The sequence below is a fragment of the Leptonotus elevatus genome, chromosome 16, assembly GCF_054856555.1.
Source record: "Leptonotus elevatus isolate MCC_2025b chromosome 16, RoL_Lele_1.0, whole genome shotgun sequence".
NCBI classification, from domain to species: Eukaryota; Metazoa; Chordata; class Actinopteri; order Syngnathiformes; family Syngnathidae; genus Leptonotus; species Leptonotus elevatus.
The window spans coordinates 6579423-6600995 of record NC_141254.1 but is presented as its reverse complement, the minus strand read 5'-3'; the positions used below and the strand labels follow the sequence as shown (position 1 = coordinate 6600995).

Below are 21573 nucleotides of genomic sequence, written 5' to 3'. Positions count from 1 at the left end.
GTTGTGTTATTGATTAATTTGCTTTGTTTACAGTCACTTGAATCCTATCAGTGTTGTGGTGTTGGTAGGTTTCCAATGTCAGCCATCTTGTTATAAGAGCTTTACAGTTCATGAGCTATTTATAGCATTTCAAGGATTTTCTACCTTCACAACGCTTTTTACTCAAGCCTTGATTTTTCGTTGTGCTCATTATCCAAAGAGCATTGAACCTGTTCGTCAAAAACACGTGAAAGTGAACAGAAGAAGTCTTTTTTTGGTCTTGTTTTGTTCCAATTAGACGGAACACGCTGCAGCGCCATTGCCTCGCCAAACGAGGCTCTCAGGTGCATTTTGATCCACTTTGTCATGTTGGCGTCGGAGCCCTCCCGACGCATTTAGCCGACGAGGACAAGACGGAGACTTCATTAGTGCCGTGAGGATGTGTACCCGAGGCTTCTCAGAACAAACAAGTGCTTTTTGCACCTTGGCGGGGGATGATGAGGGCTTTGCTCAAAAACATTTGCAGCAGTCGAGGATTGTGTGTTTTCTCTCAATGACAATGCCATTTAGTGCTGTTGCATCTTTGTTTCAGCTCGTATAGTTGTTTTAAAACATCAACTTTTGGAGATAAATGTGTTTTTTTGTTAGCTTCAGTAATTGAAGGCAAGATATTTTTGCTTTGTACTGTATGATTGTGATCTTGTTCAATGTAATTAAAAGCAAGATAAGATGAGAGGCTTCACGCTAATTTGAACACCAAAGACAAAATTCGGTTGAAGGTAAGAGATAAGATCTGTTACTTCCTCTCTATGCTGTCTGCCACTGTGCAAATGAAGGCACAACATGTTACTTCAGATGTTTATCTTACCAAGACGCAGTCAAAGGGAAGATTTATTGTGTTGTCAGTTTATTTTCCAAAGAGGAAACCAGATGAGATACTTTACTTTAAGTGTTTACCTTGCCAAAGTGCAATTGAAGGTAAGATCTCTTCATTTATTTATCTACCAAGCTTAAGAGAAAGCAAGGCAAGATAGATTAATTAAGCTGTTTGCCATCTTGCCGAAGTGCAAGTGAAGGCAAAACGTTGCCTCATCTGTTTATTTTGCCAAATAGGAAATGAGGCAAGATTTGTTGATCCAGTTGTTTATGTTTATGTACCATTGCACAATTGAGCGCAACTTTATGTTACTTCTATTTGTTGTCTTGCCAAAACACAACTGAAGGCAAGATAGGCTGCTTCACCCGTATGCCATCTTGCCAAAGCGCACACAAAGGAAGCAAGACCGGCTGCTTCTTGTTTCCCATCCTGCCAAAATGCAAGCGAAGGCAAGACGTGCTTCAGCTGTTTATCTTGCCATAGCACAATTGAAGGAATATGTTGCTTCATCTTTTATCCCAACAAAGCACAGTTGAAGACGAGAAATTATGAAGCAAAATATGTTGGCAAAGTGCTATTGAGGCCAAGGTATGTCGCTTTAGCCTTTGTCGTCTAAAAATGGAACTGAAGGCAGCGGTTTATCATGGCAAAGCGTAATTGAAGGCAAGATATGTTGCTTCAGTTATTTGCCATCTTGCACAAAGCAGTTAATGGCAAAATGTTTTCCGGCAAGATATGTTCTAGCTTTTATCTTTACCTTCCAAAATGCAACTGAAGGCAAGATATATTTCCCCAGCTGTTTATCTTGGCAAAGCGCAATTGAAGGCAAGATATGTTGCTTCAGTTATTTGCCATCTTGCTAAAAACAATTAATGACCATAAATTTTCCAGCAAGATATGTTCTAGCTGTTATCTTTACCTTCCAAAATGCAACTGAAGGCAAGATATCTTTGTAGTGCAATCAAATGTTCCTGTTGCCGTGGCGCCAAAGTGCAATAATAAGGCAAAATAAGTGGTGTGGCCCTTTAAAACTAAAATGCCCGCTAATGGGAAATTAAAGCTGGAGTATGGACATTCTACCGCCCCCTTTGGTGGAATACTGCATTGCAACAGGAGAACTATTAGCTGTTAGCTATGCCCCCCCCCACACACACACAATTACTATAACTCTATATCACTATGACAGTTGCACTCATTACTAAAAATTTGGAGAGTGCTTGTGTGAGTAGTAGATAGACACAACATATTAAAAATCAAATTGGGTTGGGGGAAAATGCCTTTTCCATACAGGTTTTAAGGGTGTCCCTCCAATGACAAATGTCCGTCAGAAGATTGCCGTGGAGGTGTTCCGGCATGCCGGTCATGTGCGGCGCAGTAACAAACAGGCCCACAACACTTAATTTAAGAGATGTTTAATGGCGGCATTAAGAACGCGGCGGCGCTTGGCTGCCGTCCTCGCCGCCGGAGTACATCACCATCCACCCAAAGCGCTCCAATGCGTGCTGCATACAAACGGCACGTTTAAGGCGCTGGCGAAGGGACGGGGGGAGTTCAAATGACCCTGAGCGCCTGCAAAACATATTGCATAGGCGCCATTTTTTTTCTTTAATATCCCACTAACGTATTCATTCAATGAACCCCCCGTTTATCACGGAGGATGCATTCCAGAACCACCCGTGATATCTGCGATAGAGAGAGACCATTTAAAAAAAACATTTTGTAATAGTTTGACCCCTCTAACACACTTTAAACACATTTCAAGTTAATGTTCATCAGTTTATCCGATTAGGGTTGTGCTGCCGATTCCGATACCGATCACATGGATTTTGTATTGAAATTGTTTTTATTATTATTATTTATTCATTTATTTAGTGAGCAACCAAGATAATTAGTGTTCACCTGTGTATATGCTGCCTTTTCTGCTATTTTTGTTGTTGTTGCTTTTTACATTTTTTATCCTTCATTTACACAGGCCATAGCCCTGTCGAATGTAAAAGTAGTGCTTGTACGCCATATAGTCCGTTTTTGCTTGGATTGTTATTCCTAGCCTCCAGTCTGCTCTGTTCCCACGCCATGACTTGACTTCCACTCACTCACTCCGACAGCAACAACAACAATGAGGTCTCCTGGCCCGCAGTGTCTCTTTGTTACAGTCAGTGGCTGCGTTATCCGCTACGACGGCAGACCCTAATCGAATGAGACAGTTTCCATCTGGCCCGGCAACAATATCAACCTTTCTGAAGTTAAAAGCGGAGCCTGAGCGCGGCGGACGTCTCGGACAGAGACGGAGCGCCTCGCCTTTTAAGTGAATGACTCACGAGTGGTCGCGGTCTGCTGCTGTGCACTAAACTCACTTACCTGAGCGTACAGTGGTGAGTTGTGTCCTGCGGGCTCCTGTTCGAACGGCACCAGATGCAAAAGAAATCCCAGACGACACCCAGGCGCGCCGATCTACTGTAGACCGATAGGAAAGTATGGCATCAAGTCATCAGTGATGGGGACTATGGATTTAGGAGGAAATGCTACAAAAAAACATATGGTATAAAGTCACTTATGACATCACAAATAGATATTATAAATGCTATTATAGTAGGAAATCATGGGGGGAAAAAATTGCATAAATAAGTCATTGGGGGTCATGATATATAGGAAATCATACAAAAAGTGTTGCATAAACAAGTCACTCATAATGTCATAAATTACTATTAAAGTGGAAGTCAACCTTAAACATTTCTTGACAATAATAGGTTGTATGTGACCTCACTAGTCTCAACATGGCATTCTGATTAATATTACATTTGTGGAATATGAGCAGCGAAATCCAGCTGTTTTTCTCCATTTAAGGGGGAGGCCATTTTGCCAGCTTTCTAAAACTGAGCTGCAATTGGTTGTTACCTGAAACCTGAGCAACTGTGATGGCATTTTCATTAGACAGTAAGTGGCAAAATGGCCGCCTTCTGATACTAATAAAAACCGCTAGATATTTCTACTTAACTCATTTTCCACTTGTGCAATATTCACCCAAATACCATATTTAGACTAGTGGGGCTGCATAGAATATATTGTCGTCAAGAAAATTTCAGGGGGTTGACTTCCCCTTTAAGAATTTTGTAGGAAATCGTACAAAAAAGTGTACAGCATAAAGTCACTGACATCATAAGCGGTCACCAGGAATTTCATAGGATACTGTACAAAAAAGTAGAAGACACCATATAGTATGAAGTCATGTGAAAAAAAATATAGTGTAAACAAGTCATTGATGATGACCACAAGGAATTTTGTTGGATATTCTACTAAAAGTATGGCTAAAAGTCAGTGGTGACATCGTAAAAGTCATTAAGATAGTAGTAGAAAATCATACAGGGAAAAAATTATGGCATAAACAAGTAACCAAAGGTCAAAAAAATATGCTGATGATTATTTTTTTAAACTGGCATCATCACCGATGACATCATAAATGTTCATTAGGAATGTAGCTGGAAAACAATTTCAATAAAGTTTTGTCATAAAGTCACTGATGACATTATAAATGGTAAGTAGTTTGTCAAATGGTACAAAAATGTCAAAAATCATACTTCATACTTCCTAAATGTTCACAGACTTTAGTAGGAAATGACACAAAAATGGAAATCATAAGGTCACTGATGTCATGATCAATTTTCCTGGAATTTAGTAGGAAATGTACAAAACCGCCTGTCATAACGTCAGCGATGATGTCGGCGCTCTCTGAGTTAGCAAAGCGCGACTGGAACTTGTCGTGTCTTGCAAGTGGGCATGTACTGCCAAATGCTGAGGCGCACGCTACGCGCCATCTGTTCTTAATTTGTCATCATAACGCTGATGAGACGCTCGACACTCTTCCACCGTCGCATTATCCCGTCTTGATGTCTAAAGGGAGGGGGGGGGGGAAAGTGCCAGTCGGGACTAAACGATAAGCAGCTGCTTTTTGGAGGCGGGCCCGGTTTGGGCAAAGCCGGGTTAAACGTGCCAGGTGCTTCCCTGGCTGAGGCCAATCTGCTCCACACCAACAGATTATTGCTGCAGTGAAACTTGACAGGCTGCCACTTGCTCCGCCTCCTTCAATGATGTCATCACTGACTTTTTTTGACACCTTTTTTTCCTACTTAATTCCATAACCATGTTGTCACGTTATGGCTTGTATTTCCGTAGGAGCACCAGGGACAGTGACGCCGACGAGGATGAGGACGATCGTCGGGTGAGCCGCGGCTGCACGCTGCAGTACCAGCGGGCGCTGGTCAAAGTCCTGACGCAGTTCCACACCACATCCAGCGAGGGCACCGACCAGGTCATCACCATGCTGGGGCCCGACTGGCAGGTGGACGTCACCGACCTGGTCCAGGACTCGCTCAAGGTGGCCGACCCCCGTGTGGCCGAGCTGGTGGACAGGACAGTCCTCGTGGGACTGGAGCTGGGATCCACCGTCTTAAAGGTTAGAAACGCTGCCCTCAGTCTCCTATTAGTTAAAAGGAATAAAAACTTTTACCAATACATGAATCTTGTGGCGTTTCGTGGAAAATTGTGCTTCTAATGTCGCACAAATGTTTGCTATTACACTCCACACTGTCCAATTTGTTGCAGCTGCCTGTTCTTGCTGCTCTCAATCTCGGCCGGATAAAATAATAATTAAGAATAATAAAATAATTAATTTTGCTTCAGTGACTCCTCTTCTTTTTTTTTTTTCGTATTGGCTAAAATTTGACCAAAATCTTTTGAAGTTGCACATGATTATTACACTCCAGAGTGTCCACTTTGAGAGCTTTGTTTATTTGCTGCCCTTAGTCTCCTCCTGGATAAAATGTGTCCAATTGCCAACAGACACATTAATTCAACCAAATTTGTTGTTGCCTTTGTAGCCTTTTTCCTGGCTAACATTGGCTTATCTTATTGCTGTGCCTTAGCTCCACATTCTGCATTTTTCTGCACTGTGCCCTTACTCTCAAGTCAAGTCAAGTTTATTTATATAGCCCTGAATCACACAAGAGTCTCAAAGGGCTTCACATGTCCACAGTTGACAAATATCGACATCCCCTGATCGAACCACAAGAAGGCAAGACAAAAAAAAGAAAAAAACTCTCCTCTCATACAGTGTTTAAAAAAAAATCATCTAATTACCAAAAATCACATTGATTCAACAAAAGTTTTTGAGAAAATGATTTTTCTATTGTTGCTCTAAGTCTCCTCTTGGATGAAAATAGTCTAATAGCCACATGTCAAGACGTCAGTTTTGATACAAAAGTACAAAAGATGAGTGGGTACTATTAGATTCTACTAGATTCCTTGTTAACATTAGCTTACCTTGTTGCATTAGCATTCTCTTCTTAGATGAATTGCGTCACCGCATACTGCTAAGAAAACAAAGGAGATCCTGGTCAGCATCATTTGTTGTTTCTTATGCGTGTCGATGCGTTCAAGTCGACGTGTTTTTTCGCAAAGTCAAAGAAGCCATTCAACTTTTCACAAGCCGACGTGTCATCACAGTGATTTACAGCTGTTATCCGGCGCTCAAACGACTACACGTCGCCCCCACTTTTTAAGCTTCTTCGAGTCGTTTTGAGCCGTCCTCGCAATTAACTCGGCCTTGGTCCTCGCCGAGCCGCAGCTGATGTCAAAGTGGCCGTCGTAAAAGTCGCATAAAGTCATCAATGCAGACGGGTTCACAGGCCCTTCATAAAGCGGGCGTCGCCGGGGACGGGCGGTGAGGAAAGTTAGGCCGGGCGAAAGTTTGGCTCACGGTGAGAGATGACGCTTTAACGCTGCCAGGGGCGAGCGTGCCGACCTGATGGATGGGCGCGAGGAAGATACAAGGCGACCATCCGTCATCTCAAACGGGTAATTGATCATTTGCAATCTGCTCGAGGCGCTGCCGCCGAATCTGCCGGCAGATGTAGCTTGCCCGATTGACAAATCAATGGCATGTTCGCAGATTGTTTTGTCCAGCCACTCACTCGCCCGGGCCATCGTTGCGTTGACATGCTAACAACCAGACCAGTCTGGATTATTTTTTAGGCCAATTTTGATGTTATGTCGAGTAAAATTCCAATAACCGATTCATCAGTCGATTCATTTAAAAAGGAACGACAGTAACGACCGTCATGGCTCACCTATTTCATGTGTTTTGTCATGTGACGTTAGCGAGCTGAGCCTGCTGTGATGTCATTTTCAGTCAACAGTGCCAAAATGGCCGCCACCTGAGGAGGATTTTGCCGGCTTATTAGTATTCCACGATCATAATATTCAACAGATTAAAATGTTTAGACTAGTGGGTGCGCATACAACATATGACATTTTTGGCTTAACATTTGAATTTGTCATTTTTGACGTGACCGAAGACGCCACAACATTCATGCATGATTGTCGTAATTACGTCCAGGAAGCAACTCGACGCGGGCGACCGAGCAGTCGCGTCGTATTTGCATATGCATGTTGCTGTGATGGATTTATGGGCCACAAACTGAGCAGTCGCACTTCACGCGGCTACACAAGCACACTCACACACACACATGTACACACACGTGAGTATGTATGCGGCAGGCAGGGACATTACAGGAAGCAAAGTTTTCAAATTGATGCGATGCATGGACGGATGCTAACGGAGGTGAGGAGCAGCAGTGGACGCCAGTCTATTGGCGCATAAAAAAAAAAAAAAAAGCGTCTCATAAACGGCGGTTTGCACGCGTTCGATCTTTGTCTATTTGGTGCCTGGCTGGGCGACTGTTTTCACAAGCAATTAAAGTGTCCAAATTGAAAACGTGAACAATTGAAATCAATACTGGCAACAGTGTGCAAATGACAAAAAGGAAAGATGGGAATGGAAGAAAGATGAAAATAAAATAGAAAGACATCATCTGTTGGCGTTTTGACAACCATTTACAGCATGAGAACCGCTGAGAAAGAAAGTGGGCTAACTCCATATTTGATATTTTGCAGGTGATAAATTGCCTTCTTTTTTTTTTGCGCTGTACTAAAATCTGCAAAATTTAGATGGCAATGATTGCTTCTTCTGGGTACGTGTTTTTTTCCGGGGGCATTTTCCCCAGATATAATGATTTGGAACTGGGGCCATACAGGGCTATGATGTTTTGGAATTGTTCATGCTTGTTTTAGCTTAGGTTTTAAAGTGGCTTTGTTATTTTGCATTAGTATTAGTTTTATTTTACTTTTTTAATATGGCACAATTGTTGAGTACAAGATTTATTTTCTTTTTTTAAACAGTTTTTTTTTTGTAATAGACTATAATTCATAAATTACTGTTTGACCTTCCTTACCAATTATACTACCCAGGGAGAAAAAAAATCTCCCTATTTTTCACAACCCACAGTGTACAGCTGTACAGTAATACGGAAATACATTTCAAATTTAAATATCCCGAAAAGCTTGTATGAAAAAAATTGACAGAGATAAAAATGAAGGACATTTTTGCTATAATTAAAGTTTCAGGTCGTTTTATAAACGTAAAACACACTCGTTTTTATTTAATGTCTTTACCTCATTCGCTGTCATCCCAGTTCAAATGATTCTTTGATTTCATAGCTGCCAATGGCAGTGAATGAGTTCACAAAAATATTTTTTCAATTTTAGCTTTAGTTACTTCGTTAGTTTTCGTTTATTCATTTACTGTAATGACCTGTTGTTGAGCTGTTGTCATGTGGAGCACTAAAGTTTGTCTGCTTTCCCGCCCCTATAGGTGGACTCCCCTCTGGCAGTGGATGCAGCGTTGGGCCAGGCAGCCTTCTCCGTCACAGACGACAAAGTTTCCATCAGCCAGCTGCGCGTGCACGCCCTGTCGGGCTTGAACTTGGCGCTGCGGCCCAGCCCCGGCAACAGCCACACCCTGGTTGCCAAGGCAACCGGCCTCCAGACACTCGGTGCCCCCAAGCAGGTACGCGGACGCCCGCCTTTTGCTGCTCGGGTCTCATTGAGCCATGCCGTCATTTATGGGAGGAAAAATATTTGTAAGAAAAAAGTTATCGAAAACATTTTGATGTGAATTTTATCATAAAATAAGGGAAAAGTCCTCATTTTTGGAGAATGATGTAAAAAACATACAAACAAACATGAAAAACAGTCATCTTTAAGAATATAATAATAATAATATAATAATATATGTATATATTATATTTTCTGCTCATATGTGTGTGTATGTATATATATATATATATATATATATACTGTGTGTATATGTATATATATATATATATATATATATATATATATTATATATATACTGTGTATATGTATGTATATATATATATATATATATACTGTGTGTATATATATATATAATATATACATATATATTTACATTGATTTTATAAAAAATAAAGGTGGATTTTGTAATAAAAACAGCTACTATTATTAAGATAAAATTTGAATACTATAATTACTTTTTAAATATGATTTTATGAGTCAAGTTGGAATATTGTCAAAATAATATGTACATTTATGAAAATAAAATGGAGATATTACAAGCCAAATATGGCAATTTTATGAGAATGAAGGGGTAATGTTAAAAATCAAAATATCAAAATTATTAGAATAAAAAGTTGAATTGTAACAATAATATGGGAATAACCTGAAATACCATGAGTGAAAAATACAGTAGGTATTTTTTATGACAGCAACAAAATGTTTTAATTTTATGATAATAAATTCATATTAAAAGAAAAATAAGTATCTTAAAATAGAATATTAAAGAGAAGGAGTTGCAAATGAGGTCCTATTCATAGAAAATGTTACCAAAAAAAATCATTCCACATGAAGCCTGTGAAGTCATTGGCAGCCGTTCATCACCTCAAGCGGTGTGTGTGAAAATTCTACAACACACACACACAAACACACACTACACGCACGCACGCACGCACGCACGTGCAGGACGGGCGGCGAGTGAGGCGAGCATTAAATTCCAATTTTTTGTGCTTTCCGCTTCCCGGCCACCTTGAAATGTAATTATTGTAATGTATTGTTCTAAGTGCTCTCCGAGGCCGCAATAAAAGTCAGTCGGGGTGGGGGGGTGTTAGGGGGGTGGGGTCGTCTCAAAGGATTCCGCTAGCTATTTCAAGTCTTTTGATTTGCGGGCAACTTTTCAGACGTCCTCCATCACGCTTGAAGTGAGTACAAGAAACATCAAGGTCTTCGCGCAAGTTTTTCATGCCTGTCAATTAGGTTTGTTTATCACATGGAGAGGAGAGGCCGCTCGTTATACGAATGATCCGATTTTTTTCCAGCTACGACTTGTCGTTGGACGTTTTAACATCAGCTTAACTGCATTTTGGACGTATGTAGCCGTCAGTGGCAGCAAACGAGTAATTTTTTGAGCCTTTTGCGCTCCCTGCCATTTTTCTATATTATCGCAAATGACTGCTGTGATTACTTGCAGATTTATTTAATTTTCTAACCTGTCAAAACAAACCACACTCCCCCAACGTGGTGGCGGTGGTCTCGCACCCCAGGCTGTGATGTGGTGTCACTTTGCATGTTTTATTCCAAGCTTGCGCTCGGGAGGCCGTCTTCTATCTGTCGCGCCTTGCGAGAAGGTGAGCGTCGACGGCCAGCCCGATCGCATCGAAATGCGATTCAAATGTGTTTCGAGTTTTAAACATCCCAAAGTAAACCGGCAGAAGTAAAAAAATACTGACATTTCACAACAATAACACACACTCGTATATTTTACACACCCAGAAAATTGCTGATACTGTAATACTGTTGGGTTTTTTGGTTAGTTTTTCATAATTGTGATTTTTGTTTTTCAAATTCAGTTAGTTTTTAAGAGAAGGCACCCACAGGTACACCTATTACCAGACTTTTGATTTTTTATATTTTCAAAAATTAATAAAAAGCTGTATATTTTAGGGGAAGGCCAACTCCTGTTTTTCATGGGAAATGATTGGAGAGTTAGCCTTGTTTTCTTTTTCCAATCATCTTCTCTTTTTTCAATGCACTTATAATGTCTATGAATTATGCCGTTTTTTTGCTATGCGTGGGCTGGCCTGGTCACTATCTCCTGCAAATATTCCACTGTATTGTTAATGTGATGAACTAATTTTCTCCCAAAAACATGTACATATGTTCTATTTTAAATAATATTATGGTCCCAAAAACGTATTTATACGTTTTTTATGTTTGTTTGTTTTTATGCTAGAGCATAAAGAAGGCTTTAATGCAGCCTCTGAACTGAACTGAACGCTTGAAGCAATGGTAGTTATTACAAAAACGGCCAACAGGTGGCAGCAGAGTATAAAAGATCAACCAGGGCCATGTTGCAAAAAGCTCTTTTCCCCAGTGTTTTAAACAGATTTGTGAATAATGATGAAACTTAGCTATATTCTAATGCTAATTGCTGCAAAACAGAAACAGATACCAATATACTTTTTTTCCTGATAAAAGAAAAGACTAATCTTTCTTTTGGTATGTTCCAGGTTTTTTAGTAATAGAACACAATATTTTGTAGGCCTTGCAAAATCAGTCAAAATCTAGTAAAACAGACGGCAAAGGGGGTTGCTTCAGTGAAAATGGCTGCAAGTGAATAATTTAATATACCTTTGTGGATTAAGATTTAAGCAGTTGAATCCATCCATTTTCTGTGCTGCCATTTTGGCTAATACCGCTCTCTGCTGCCAGCTAAAATTTACTTTAGAGTTCCCTTAAGCTCGCTTTAAAACAGGTGAGCCCTGCCTGGCGTTGGCAATGCGAGCCCGAAGGCATTCTGATTTCAATTTCAGTTGACGGTGTTGCAAAAACTAAAACAGGATCGCCACCTCACGCATGAACCGCTGTTTGCCACGGCCCATGCCTGACACTCGCCACACCACTAGACCCCGCCTCTTAAAGGCACGCACAGACACTACAATATGTACAATTGTTGCAGCTCCAGTTTAATTTTGTGTCCGGTTTCCTGGCAGGAGGCCAGCCTGTCCGTGTGGATGCTCTTCAGCGACAACACGGCCGCCACGCTGACGTACTTCGATCCCAAGGACTACAACTTCAACGCCTCCACGCTGGACGAGAAGGTGGTCTCCGTGTCCCAGGAGCCCCAGCAGCGTTGGCCCGTGGTGGTGGCGGAGGGCGAGGGCTCCGGGGAGCTGGTGCGCGTGGAGATGACCATCGGCGAGGCCTGCCAGAAAACCAAACGCAAGAGCGTCATCGCCTCGGCCGCCGTCTACGTCAGGGTCCGCTTCGGCCCCGAGGAGGACGACTCGGACGAAGAGGCCACCACCGAGGCCGAGTCGCCGGCCGTCACCGGGCGCCCGGCGCCGGCCCAGCCCGACTCGGGCGGGAGGATTTACGAGACGTCTAACGAGCAGCCGGCCAGCGTCCCCATCGACTACACCGACTTCCCCACCGTCGGCAACCGGGAGCAGCCCACGGAAACGGACGAGGAGGAGGAAGAGGAGGACGAGGAGGAAGACGACTTTGTGCACTCGCCCCGCAACATGACTGACCTGGAAATCGGCATGTACGCCCTCCTGGGGGTCTTCTGCCTCGCCATTCTGGTCTTTCTCATCAATTGCATCGTCTTTGTGCTCAAGTACCGCCACAAGCGCATCCCGCCCGAGGGGCAGGTCAACATGGACCACTCGCACCACTGGGTCTTCCTGGGCAACGGCCAGCCGCTGAGGGCCCAGTGTGAGCTGTCGCCGCAGCAGGCCGACTGCCCGTCCAACCCGCTGGACGGCGTCCAGACGTGCTGCCACGGGGACCACCACAGCAGCGGCAGTTCGCAGACCAGCGTCCAGAGCCAGGTGCACGGCCGCGGGGACGGCAGCTCGGGCAGCTCGGCCAAGGAGAGTGGCGAGGAGGCCAGCTCGCCCACGTCCAAGCGCAAGCGGGTCAAGTTCACCACCTTCACCACGCTGCCCACCGAGGACCTGCCCTACAACTCCATCCCCGTCGCCGACGAGGAGGACATCCAGTGGGTGTGTCAGGACATGGGCTTCCAAGACCCCGAGGAACTGCACGATTACATGCGCAGAATAAAAGAAATCGCCTGAGAAATCATTCCGGGGGGTGGGGGGGGCTCCTTTTTATCACAGACTTGAGAAGAAAGAGAGCGCGGGAAAAAAGGCCTACTGTTGTTTCTGTTACTTTGTTACGTTTAGTTTGCACAGTGCTGTAATCTTATCACACTAAACAAAAAAAACAAAAAAAGAGACGGACGCATAAAGGAAGCCAAAGACTCGACCACCCAACGAGAGGCGGCGGCGACGAAAGAGGCCTTTGATCAACACTGAAAACTGTCAAAGACTCTCGAAAAAGCTTTTTGGTTTTTGAGTTCTTGTTGTTTTTTGCCAAAGGAGGTACTTTTTCTTCATTGTCCTTCCTGTCACTTTTCATTTGCTTACATTTTTCTACGTGTCACAGCCAGTCGCAACTACTACTAGCCCCGCCCCCACCCTTGGTTCAATGCCTTACAACCACGTATCAGTGGAGGCTTGGAGGCGGCGTAGCGTCCACTGTGTAGCAAGCAGCTTTGTGGCATCGGTGAGGATGAGGCACGGTCACCTTTCATTGGTCCTGCTCATGTAATCTGGTTTGCACGTAATCCCAGTTCCTCGTCATCTGGGTCATTTTCAATCCGAGTAGCAAGTACATACGGGTCGCCTATGTTACAGGTTACGTGTCATCCGGTAACACGGAAACGCCAGCTCATTTGTGTGATTTGCATGCAATCTGGTTGGCGCGTTAGCTTGCTAACAAAATTTGCACATTTTAATTTGTAATCCAGGTAGCAAGTATTTATGGGTTGCCTGTGTTACAAATTACGTTAAATCTAGGTAACCGTGTTACGTGCCATCTGGGTAACATGTAATCTGAGTACCAGGCTATTCTGTGTTACATGTAATCTGGCCAATTTTCAATCCAGGTAGCAAGTATTAATAGGTTGCCTATGTTACAAGTAATCTGTGCATAATCCATGTTACATGCAATCCTATGAACACATAATTAGGGGCACACAAATGATTAGTTTATTTGTAATCTGGTTTACATTTACTCTGAGTTGCATGTAATCTGGTTTGCACAAAATCCTTGTAACATTGGTCATTTCCAATCTGACTAGAAATAAATTTTGGGTTACATGTCATCCAAATTGACGTGTAACGTATGATCAAGGTTACATGTAATCCAAGTAACACACAACCCGAGTAACAGAAAATTTGTGTTACATGTACTCTGAGAAACAATCAAGACTACATTAGATGCAAACAAAATTACAAGCAAATCTGTGTATACTGTAATCTGAGTCAAATTCTATCCGTGTTACCTGCAATATGAGTCACAGTAACACCAAATTTCTAAATCTCCGTTACATGTAACCTCGGCAGCACCTAATCTGAGTTACAAACCAATTTGGGTTGCAGACAATCTGAGTAACATGTCATCTGGGCATCACATAATCTGCGTTGCGTGTCATCTGAGTAACAAGGAATTCGTGTTACATGTAATGTGGGTAACATAAAATTTGTAAATGTTTGTACGGTACGGATATAACCCCGCTTTACTGAAGTAATTACGCGCATGCCATGACGTCACACCAGGCCCACATACATGCAAACGTTCCTCGCTGGCGTGTACATACATATACGGCATATATGCAGACGGCCGCTCACACTGGCGAAAGTTTTACCAGAAGAACTTGTTACTACTTATTGATGTGTTACAGAGCACAAGATCTGCGGGAACTTTGTATCATCCCAGAAAATGATTTGCTGTTTTTTACACAATTTAAGTCATCCTCGTGCCACGCATGTTGTTCAATTTTTTTCTCTCTCTTTTTATGAATTAATCTGATGCAATTTGAGACAAGATGGCTGTGTGTGTAGCAGGTAATCTGCTGAATGTGTAATAGAGGTTAATCTATTTGCCATTTTATCTGGGTCATTTGTGATCTGCGGTGAAGAGACTGCAGCCATTTGGAACCTGTTTAATCAATATGTGTTACCTGTAATCCAGGTAGCATGTTATTTGCATTACATGTAATCTGAGCAATTGGGTCAAATCTATTACATGATAACATGTAACATGGTCATTTGTTATTGAGTTAACATGTAGTCTCGGTGGTTTGTAATATGGGTAAAAACCTCATATGTAATCTGGGTAGCACGGAATCTGAGTAACATAGGAATCGGTTTTATGCGTACATCATAATCTGGATAACACTCAAAATAACATACAATCTTTATTACATGTAATCCGAGTAACACGTCATCTGCATTACTTGGTGATATGACATCTTTGTACACATAATCTCAGTAACAGGAAAATGTGTTATCCATAACCTGAATAACATCATCTGAATGACGTACAGATTTGTGTTGCATGTAATCTGAATAACACATCATCCATGTTACATGTCATCTGGGTGACACATAATCTGAGTAACAGTCAAATCGATGTTGTTATTCTGAGCAACGTGCCATCTGGATTACATTTAACCTGGGTTTCACATCATCTGTGCCACGCGTAATCTGGGTAATACATTCTGAAAAACAGACAGATCTGTGTTACGTTTAATCTGGGTAACATGCCATCCGTGTTACATGTAATCTGGGAAACACGAAATTTGAATAACATGCTTATCTGCATTACATGTAATCCGAGTACTGTAACATGTCATCCGTGTTACATGTAATCTGGGTAACACGATGAAGTATCTCAGGTTGCTAATGAAACCGTCACGGACAAATCCAAGTAATTGGCACTGTTTTGCGGGTGCGTTGTGTGCGTTTCTAACATTTTGACAGTGGTGACAAAAGTGAACATGATGAGTTTTGGAGAGAATATAAAACACATACGCAACAAGTGTTATTTGAATAAAACCCAGCAGCGGCAGCCGAGCTAATCCGTCTTTTAATTAGCGCCGGCATGTCCCGCTTTTGAAGGCCGACGTCCTCAAAGCTCATAAAACAAGCTCCTCTTTTGGCGTCTAATGAAGTCACCGTGAAATGAAATATGCTTTTGTCATGACATATTTTTTTTGTGTTTTTTTTTTCCCTTTCATTGCAAACGGCATCTAAGGGCTTGGATATGGGGGGTTTTCTTGTCCCTTCTTTGTGGCAATAATTAACCACATTTATTTGTCAAGTCACCAGAAGCTTTATAAAAGACCCAATCCAGAATTGTTCTTGTGTAGCGGTTCAAATGTCAGATAACACATTTTGCTTTGAAAGTCTTCAAAAGTGGAGACCAAGGACTCAAGTTTTTGCTCCATTAATTTCATTTCTCTGCAGACGGGAGCACACGTCTCCTTTTAATTTTGTCAAGAAATCGTTGCACCCTGACAAAAAGTGCGCCTTGACGTCCACACAGTTTGATACATGAAAATGCTAATTTCACGTTTCATGATTTGTTTTTCTTGTTGTGGTTGTTTGTTTAGGTTTTTGCACGAATTTAGCCTTGTAGCTTTTTGCATAAAGTCAAATAAGCAAACATAACCTGCTTAGCACTGAAACGCACACATTGAACATTGTAAATATCGGTGAAAGATGCTTTTAAATCCAAGAAGAATTCAGCCACGTTAGAAAACTGGTTCCTTCCCAGGATTCTGTACTACCGAAGTAAAGAAAATTACAGCAAGCGGACACAAGGGAGAAGTGGCAGCAAAACAGGCCAAAATCCAAATGTCAAGTCAAATGGCTTCTTTAAACTCAGGTGGCCAACTTCCTGACATTCGTCCCTTGAGACTTTTTTTGTGCATCTTGTTATGATTGATATGTCCAACCAATTTCCCATTGGTCGGTAAAACTGCCGTTGAGCTTCCAACTCAAATGGCCAACTTCCTGTTAAGTTTCAGCTGCGAGTCCTCTTATTTTTGTACTTTTCCCAGACTATTTTCATGTTGATTTTGAAACTGGTGTCTGGGCCTAATTTTCACCCCAAAATGGCTTCTTCAAACCAAAATGGTCGACTTCCTGTTTGCTGATCATGGCTTTTTGAGACTTTTTTTTGTGCTCAATCTGGATTGGGGCTTTTAGAGCTTCTGGTTCTCCGCATGCCATCATTCAAACGTGTTTAGTTTTTTTATTTCCCCCGAGCCCGACCGTCGAATTTTGCTCTCTCAGGATGAATGTAGGCTTCTTCGTCTAGTCATTAACGAAGATTTAAACAACCCGGCTGCTCTGTGTTCACTGTAAATCCCCGCCTGCCTGCCGGTCGGTCCGCTGTACAGATGAAGCGCAACTTTCACTCGAGCTTTCTTTTGTTTGCTTTTCTTCTGCATTCATGTAAATATGTTGCCATGTTTGGTTCCTCCATAATCTTGCCTTGATTTCTTTTTTTTTTTTGTAACGCTGCTCGGGTGCGCTGGTTTGTATTTTTCTTACAAGCTGCTACTTGGAACTTGGTCCTCACCGCTCCCGCCGCCACACTGACCACCTTGTTCATGTACAGAGCACTGATCGATTTCCTGTATTCTCTTGGAAGCAAATCCTTGTATTTTCCCGTTATATGTAAAATACTAAAGAAAATGCGATACTGCACTCAAGGTGTGTTGGCTTTTCTTTCTGATTGGCACCTTTGGAAGCGTTTAGAAATCGGGTTTAATGTCTTCATACAAACACAAGGGCCATGCGACAAAATGATTTTTTTTTACATACAAATAAGGTCTTTCTCCAAATTTGTGTGCTGGTAGGTGCTGTTGTTTTTCTTAGCGACATAGTCCAAACAGTAAAATTCTGATACAAAGCCAGAAAAACAACCTCAAAATGTCAAAACACGCCATGCAAGCTTTTTGAAAACTTGCTGTTTTTGTTGTTTTTTTGCAGTGGAAAAGCCGTCCTGTCGCGACGGGCTGTGATCACCCGTCAAGAAGCTTCCCAGTACGGCGCAGATATCTTTTTAAGCTCGTAAAGCATCTGCAGTAAATGTCACATTTGGCCAGCCGTCCCTGTAAATCCCGCTGAAAAACGTATTGGTCCTCTAGAAGCGTTCTTCTCGTTGGCTTCCAGCAACAATACATCAGATTCTCAACAGGCACACAGATTTTTATGGAACATGATAACTAACAGAAAGGACTCATGTCGTTTTTGCATACTCCTGCTAATAGAAAGGTTGTGTAGTTTTAGAATTCTGTGTAAATTTAAATTTGGGGTTTGTCATTCTAACTATCAAACAGGAAGATCATTTTTGGTTGAAAATTTCTGCCAATAGCAAATGCCAAAAAAAACGGTCGTGTCGTTTTTTGTTTGCGAAATTCTGCTCACAAATGAAAAATGAAACGAAAAAAAGAATACAAACATAAAGCACGCAGTTGCAGTTTTTGTGAAAATTGTATTAGACAGACCAGCATAGAAAATTGTATTAGCATACATATGCTACAAAATCGGCTACATAGTTTTTGTTTACTTTATTCTAACAAATGAAGGTAATTCTTGAGAAATGTTTGCCAAAAAAAAGAATTTGTGTAGTTTTTGTTTAAATGATTCCGACAGTCCAACAAAGAAGTTGGTCGTTTGTTTTTTAAATAATTCTAACATGCAAACTTTCTGGGGGGAATTTCTGCTAACAATAAAACAGAAATTGGTTGTGTAGTCTTCGTAATTTCCAACCAACAAAAAGACAAGCAAATAAGTTGTGGAATTGTTGCCACCAAAAAAAAAAAGCCCATGTAAATCAAATATGTAGATTTTATTTTTATTTTTTTATTTTTGCATAGCTGCTAACAAACTTTTTTTTCTTTTTTTGCTTCAGAGCTTCCCCTATTATATATACATGATGTTGCGTTATGTTAAAGCATTATAAGCTAAGTAAGTCAACAAATGCTAATAACGTTTTTTTTTAAGTAACTGTGTCAACGTTTATATAGTTCTATTTTCACTGATGCAAAGGTGTCAAAGCCGTTTGACCATATATCATTTATTGGACCATTCTGGTGTTTGGCGTTGTCACGGCAACAGCAGCCATTCTTCAAGCTCATATCCAATCAACTTGATCCTTAAGTAGCTATCTTCAACTATTTCGTTTACCCCCCCCCCCCCCCACACACACACAAATTGCTCCTTTGAGTCTGTAATAATATCTTTCAGCTCACCGAGCACCTCGTGTTTTATTTCCCCTCTCAATGGAACTAGCATGGGAAGGTGATTTCTCTCGCTCTCTCCCTTGTTTTATTTGAGCTTTGCAGTTTTGCAGCCAAGGACAAGTGAACCATTATTCATCGCGCGGGGCAGCCCGGCTGCACTTTAAAGGCACCTTTGTCAAGTGTTACCTGTTTGAACCCTGATCAATGGAAGCTTAGCCTCCCTCTCTATCCTGATGATTACACTTTCAAGGCTTTTTTATTTATCTTCTGTCCGTGTGTGTGTGTGTGCGGTGTTTAAAAGACTGGAGGATAAAGAAAATGAAACTACGACTTTTCAGAAGGTTTGCCTTGCCGCCAGGAGACAGCGACACGGCGCATCCAAGTCGTCATACATGTTTTATGAACGCCAGTGCCCAATTTTTTTTCTTTTTTTAGGAAGCAGCACACACATTTGTCAACATGTCCTGTCCGATAAGGGTTAAGGCCAGGGGACGCAGTTCAGCTATTATTTATGAGAAAGTTCGGACAAACTTCCAGTCATTCAAAAATAGTCCATAGCCCGAGCTATAAAACATAAAGATGTTTTTTCCCCACAATTTTTACTTCCATTTGTTATTGCCTAAATTTGACTTGTTTTTTTTTAAATCAAGTAATCAATATTAATTTTAGTGCTGTCAAGCAATTACATTTTGTAAACTAATTAATCGCACAATTTTCTGTAATTAATCGCGATTAACTTGTACAACTACTATGCTATTTGAAATTGGCTTTGTAAAGTGCACAAATTACTTGAGAGCTCTCCAACATGCGTCAAGTAAAACCCAGTCTTCAAATATAGATTTTTAAAAGAATGTTTTTTGATTTTCAATTACAGCACATGAAAGCAGTTTGTCACCCATGGTGTTCAATTTTTTACTATATTTCCCCCCCTATTGTCCCCATTGCTCATCAGTCTTTTTGATGAATATTTCGAGTAAAAAAAAAAAATTGCTTTGGATTGTTTTGGGGGGTTTTCAATACATTTCAGTGGGCATCAATTTTGAACAGATTTGTGCTCTTCCATGTCCCTATTTCCCATAATAAATTGGGTGGGGGGGCACACTGACTTGAATCCTTTGCAGAGGATGAAGAAGATATGCCTATGAGTATTGTTATATTCTCTTTTTGGTGTCTTGCTACAGAGTTTGTGTTCAATTATCTGTTGCTCGAATGGTTTTAACAGCACGACACCAATGTTTTGCATTGTTAGCATTAAGCTAAATGGACTGTGGTAAGGTGAAGTTCTGTGGGTTGCTTCAAACCTCTTTTTTTTTTTTTTTAAGAAATCTTCATAATACTGCAGTTATTTCTGTTGAAATTTTCACTCCATTTTTACTCGATATAAATTGAGTCACATTGTTTAAAATTACTCCAAAACGGCTTCCCCCTCATCTGCCGTAGAGTAAATAAACGACGCCCCCCGTGCGCAATATGGCCTGTTTGGGGCATTCGGGTTGTATTTTATCCACGATGCGTTTCCAGCCAATACAGTCGCAAAGATGGGAAGAGGTGTCCAGTCGGCACGGAGAAGAAGAGGTTTTACGGCCTCAGCTGGAGCCGTCACGCCAGCGCCGGCGTCTGCGGGGGGCTGATAACCTCCAGCCAACATGTCCGACTCACTTCATCACCGGCACTCGACGGGCCTGGAGGAGGAATTGCAAAGAAAAGGGAAGCAAAGCAACTGCAACACGCGAGTCAAAATGTAGTCTAACAAGAGACAGGCTGAGCGAGAAAAACAAGTTTTTACATGTCACTTTTTTCTCTTTGATGTCAAAGTCGTACCTGTGATGCGTTAGCTGTCGCATTGGAAATTGTAGCTTTTAGCTTTGATTTCGTCCCCAAATAGCTTCACTCAAACAGTGGTTAAAGTAATGACAGCAATACAAACACTTTCATTTATCAATATTTGTGTATACTTTATGTTGTTTATCATGCATGTACTTCTTTATCCTTCACTATAGACAACAATAATATCTATCTATCCATCCATCCCTACTCTTTTGAAAAGCTCCAAAGTTGTATTGTGTGTTGTGAGTGAACTTTTGGTGTTTTATAGCTCCCCTTTTAAAAGTTTCCGCATCGCCATGGTAACTAAAGCAATCCCAGCAGGCTGCTCGGGAGCCATCAAGCCTAAGTGTGCGAAAAGCCCGAGGCCACGTTCAAATAAACACCTTTATTGCAACAATTCCATCTCCGCCGCCTGATTAGCTGTCTCACTTAAAACAAAAGTCACGGCTGATAAAAGACAAAAGAAAAGGAAAGTGGGAGGGAGGGAACAGGAAGTGCCGAAAACACTACACTTCCTGCCACAACAGAAACATAATGGCAGTATATTAAATTAATTTTAGAATGTTTTTAATAATGTGTATTTCATTTGGAAGATGACTGTCACTTGTCATTCCGTAACCTTCAGCAAAATGTATGTATAGCTGAAATTGCTTCCTGTTTTTGTTATTTTTCTTTCACATTTACACCGTTTCAAACTAAATAGTGTGCCACCAACTAGTGGTCGACATTGGAATAGCAAAGTAAAAAAAAAAGAAGATGTAACAAAATAGTCTTAAAAAGGATTCTTTAAAGCTGATCTAATTTTTGATGATGGTATTTTGAGAGTACATCACTTTTTTAAGTTTAATTTACAACA

General features: G+C 41.4%; 1 protein-coding gene across 3 annotated transcripts in view; it reads left to right on the top strand.

Moving 5' to 3' along the window:
• Positions 1-17349, top strand: part of tmem132e (transmembrane protein 132E) — a 239170-nt gene extending 221821 nt beyond the window's left edge. For 2 of the 3 annotated variants that reach the window (XM_086098741.1, XM_086098740.1), the window contains exons 7-9: positions 5027-5306; positions 8562-8756; positions 11776-17349. In XM_086098741.1, the coding sequence (XP_085954867.1) occupies positions 5027-5306; positions 8562-8756; positions 11776-12864 (1564 nt within the window). In that variant the 3' untranslated portion in view covers positions 12865-17349. The remainder of the gene's footprint in view (positions 1-5026; positions 5307-8561; positions 8757-11775) is intronic. The other variant, XM_086098742.1, reaches the window with a different exon arrangement.
• The last annotated feature ends 4224 nt before the right edge of the window (positions 17350-21573 follow it).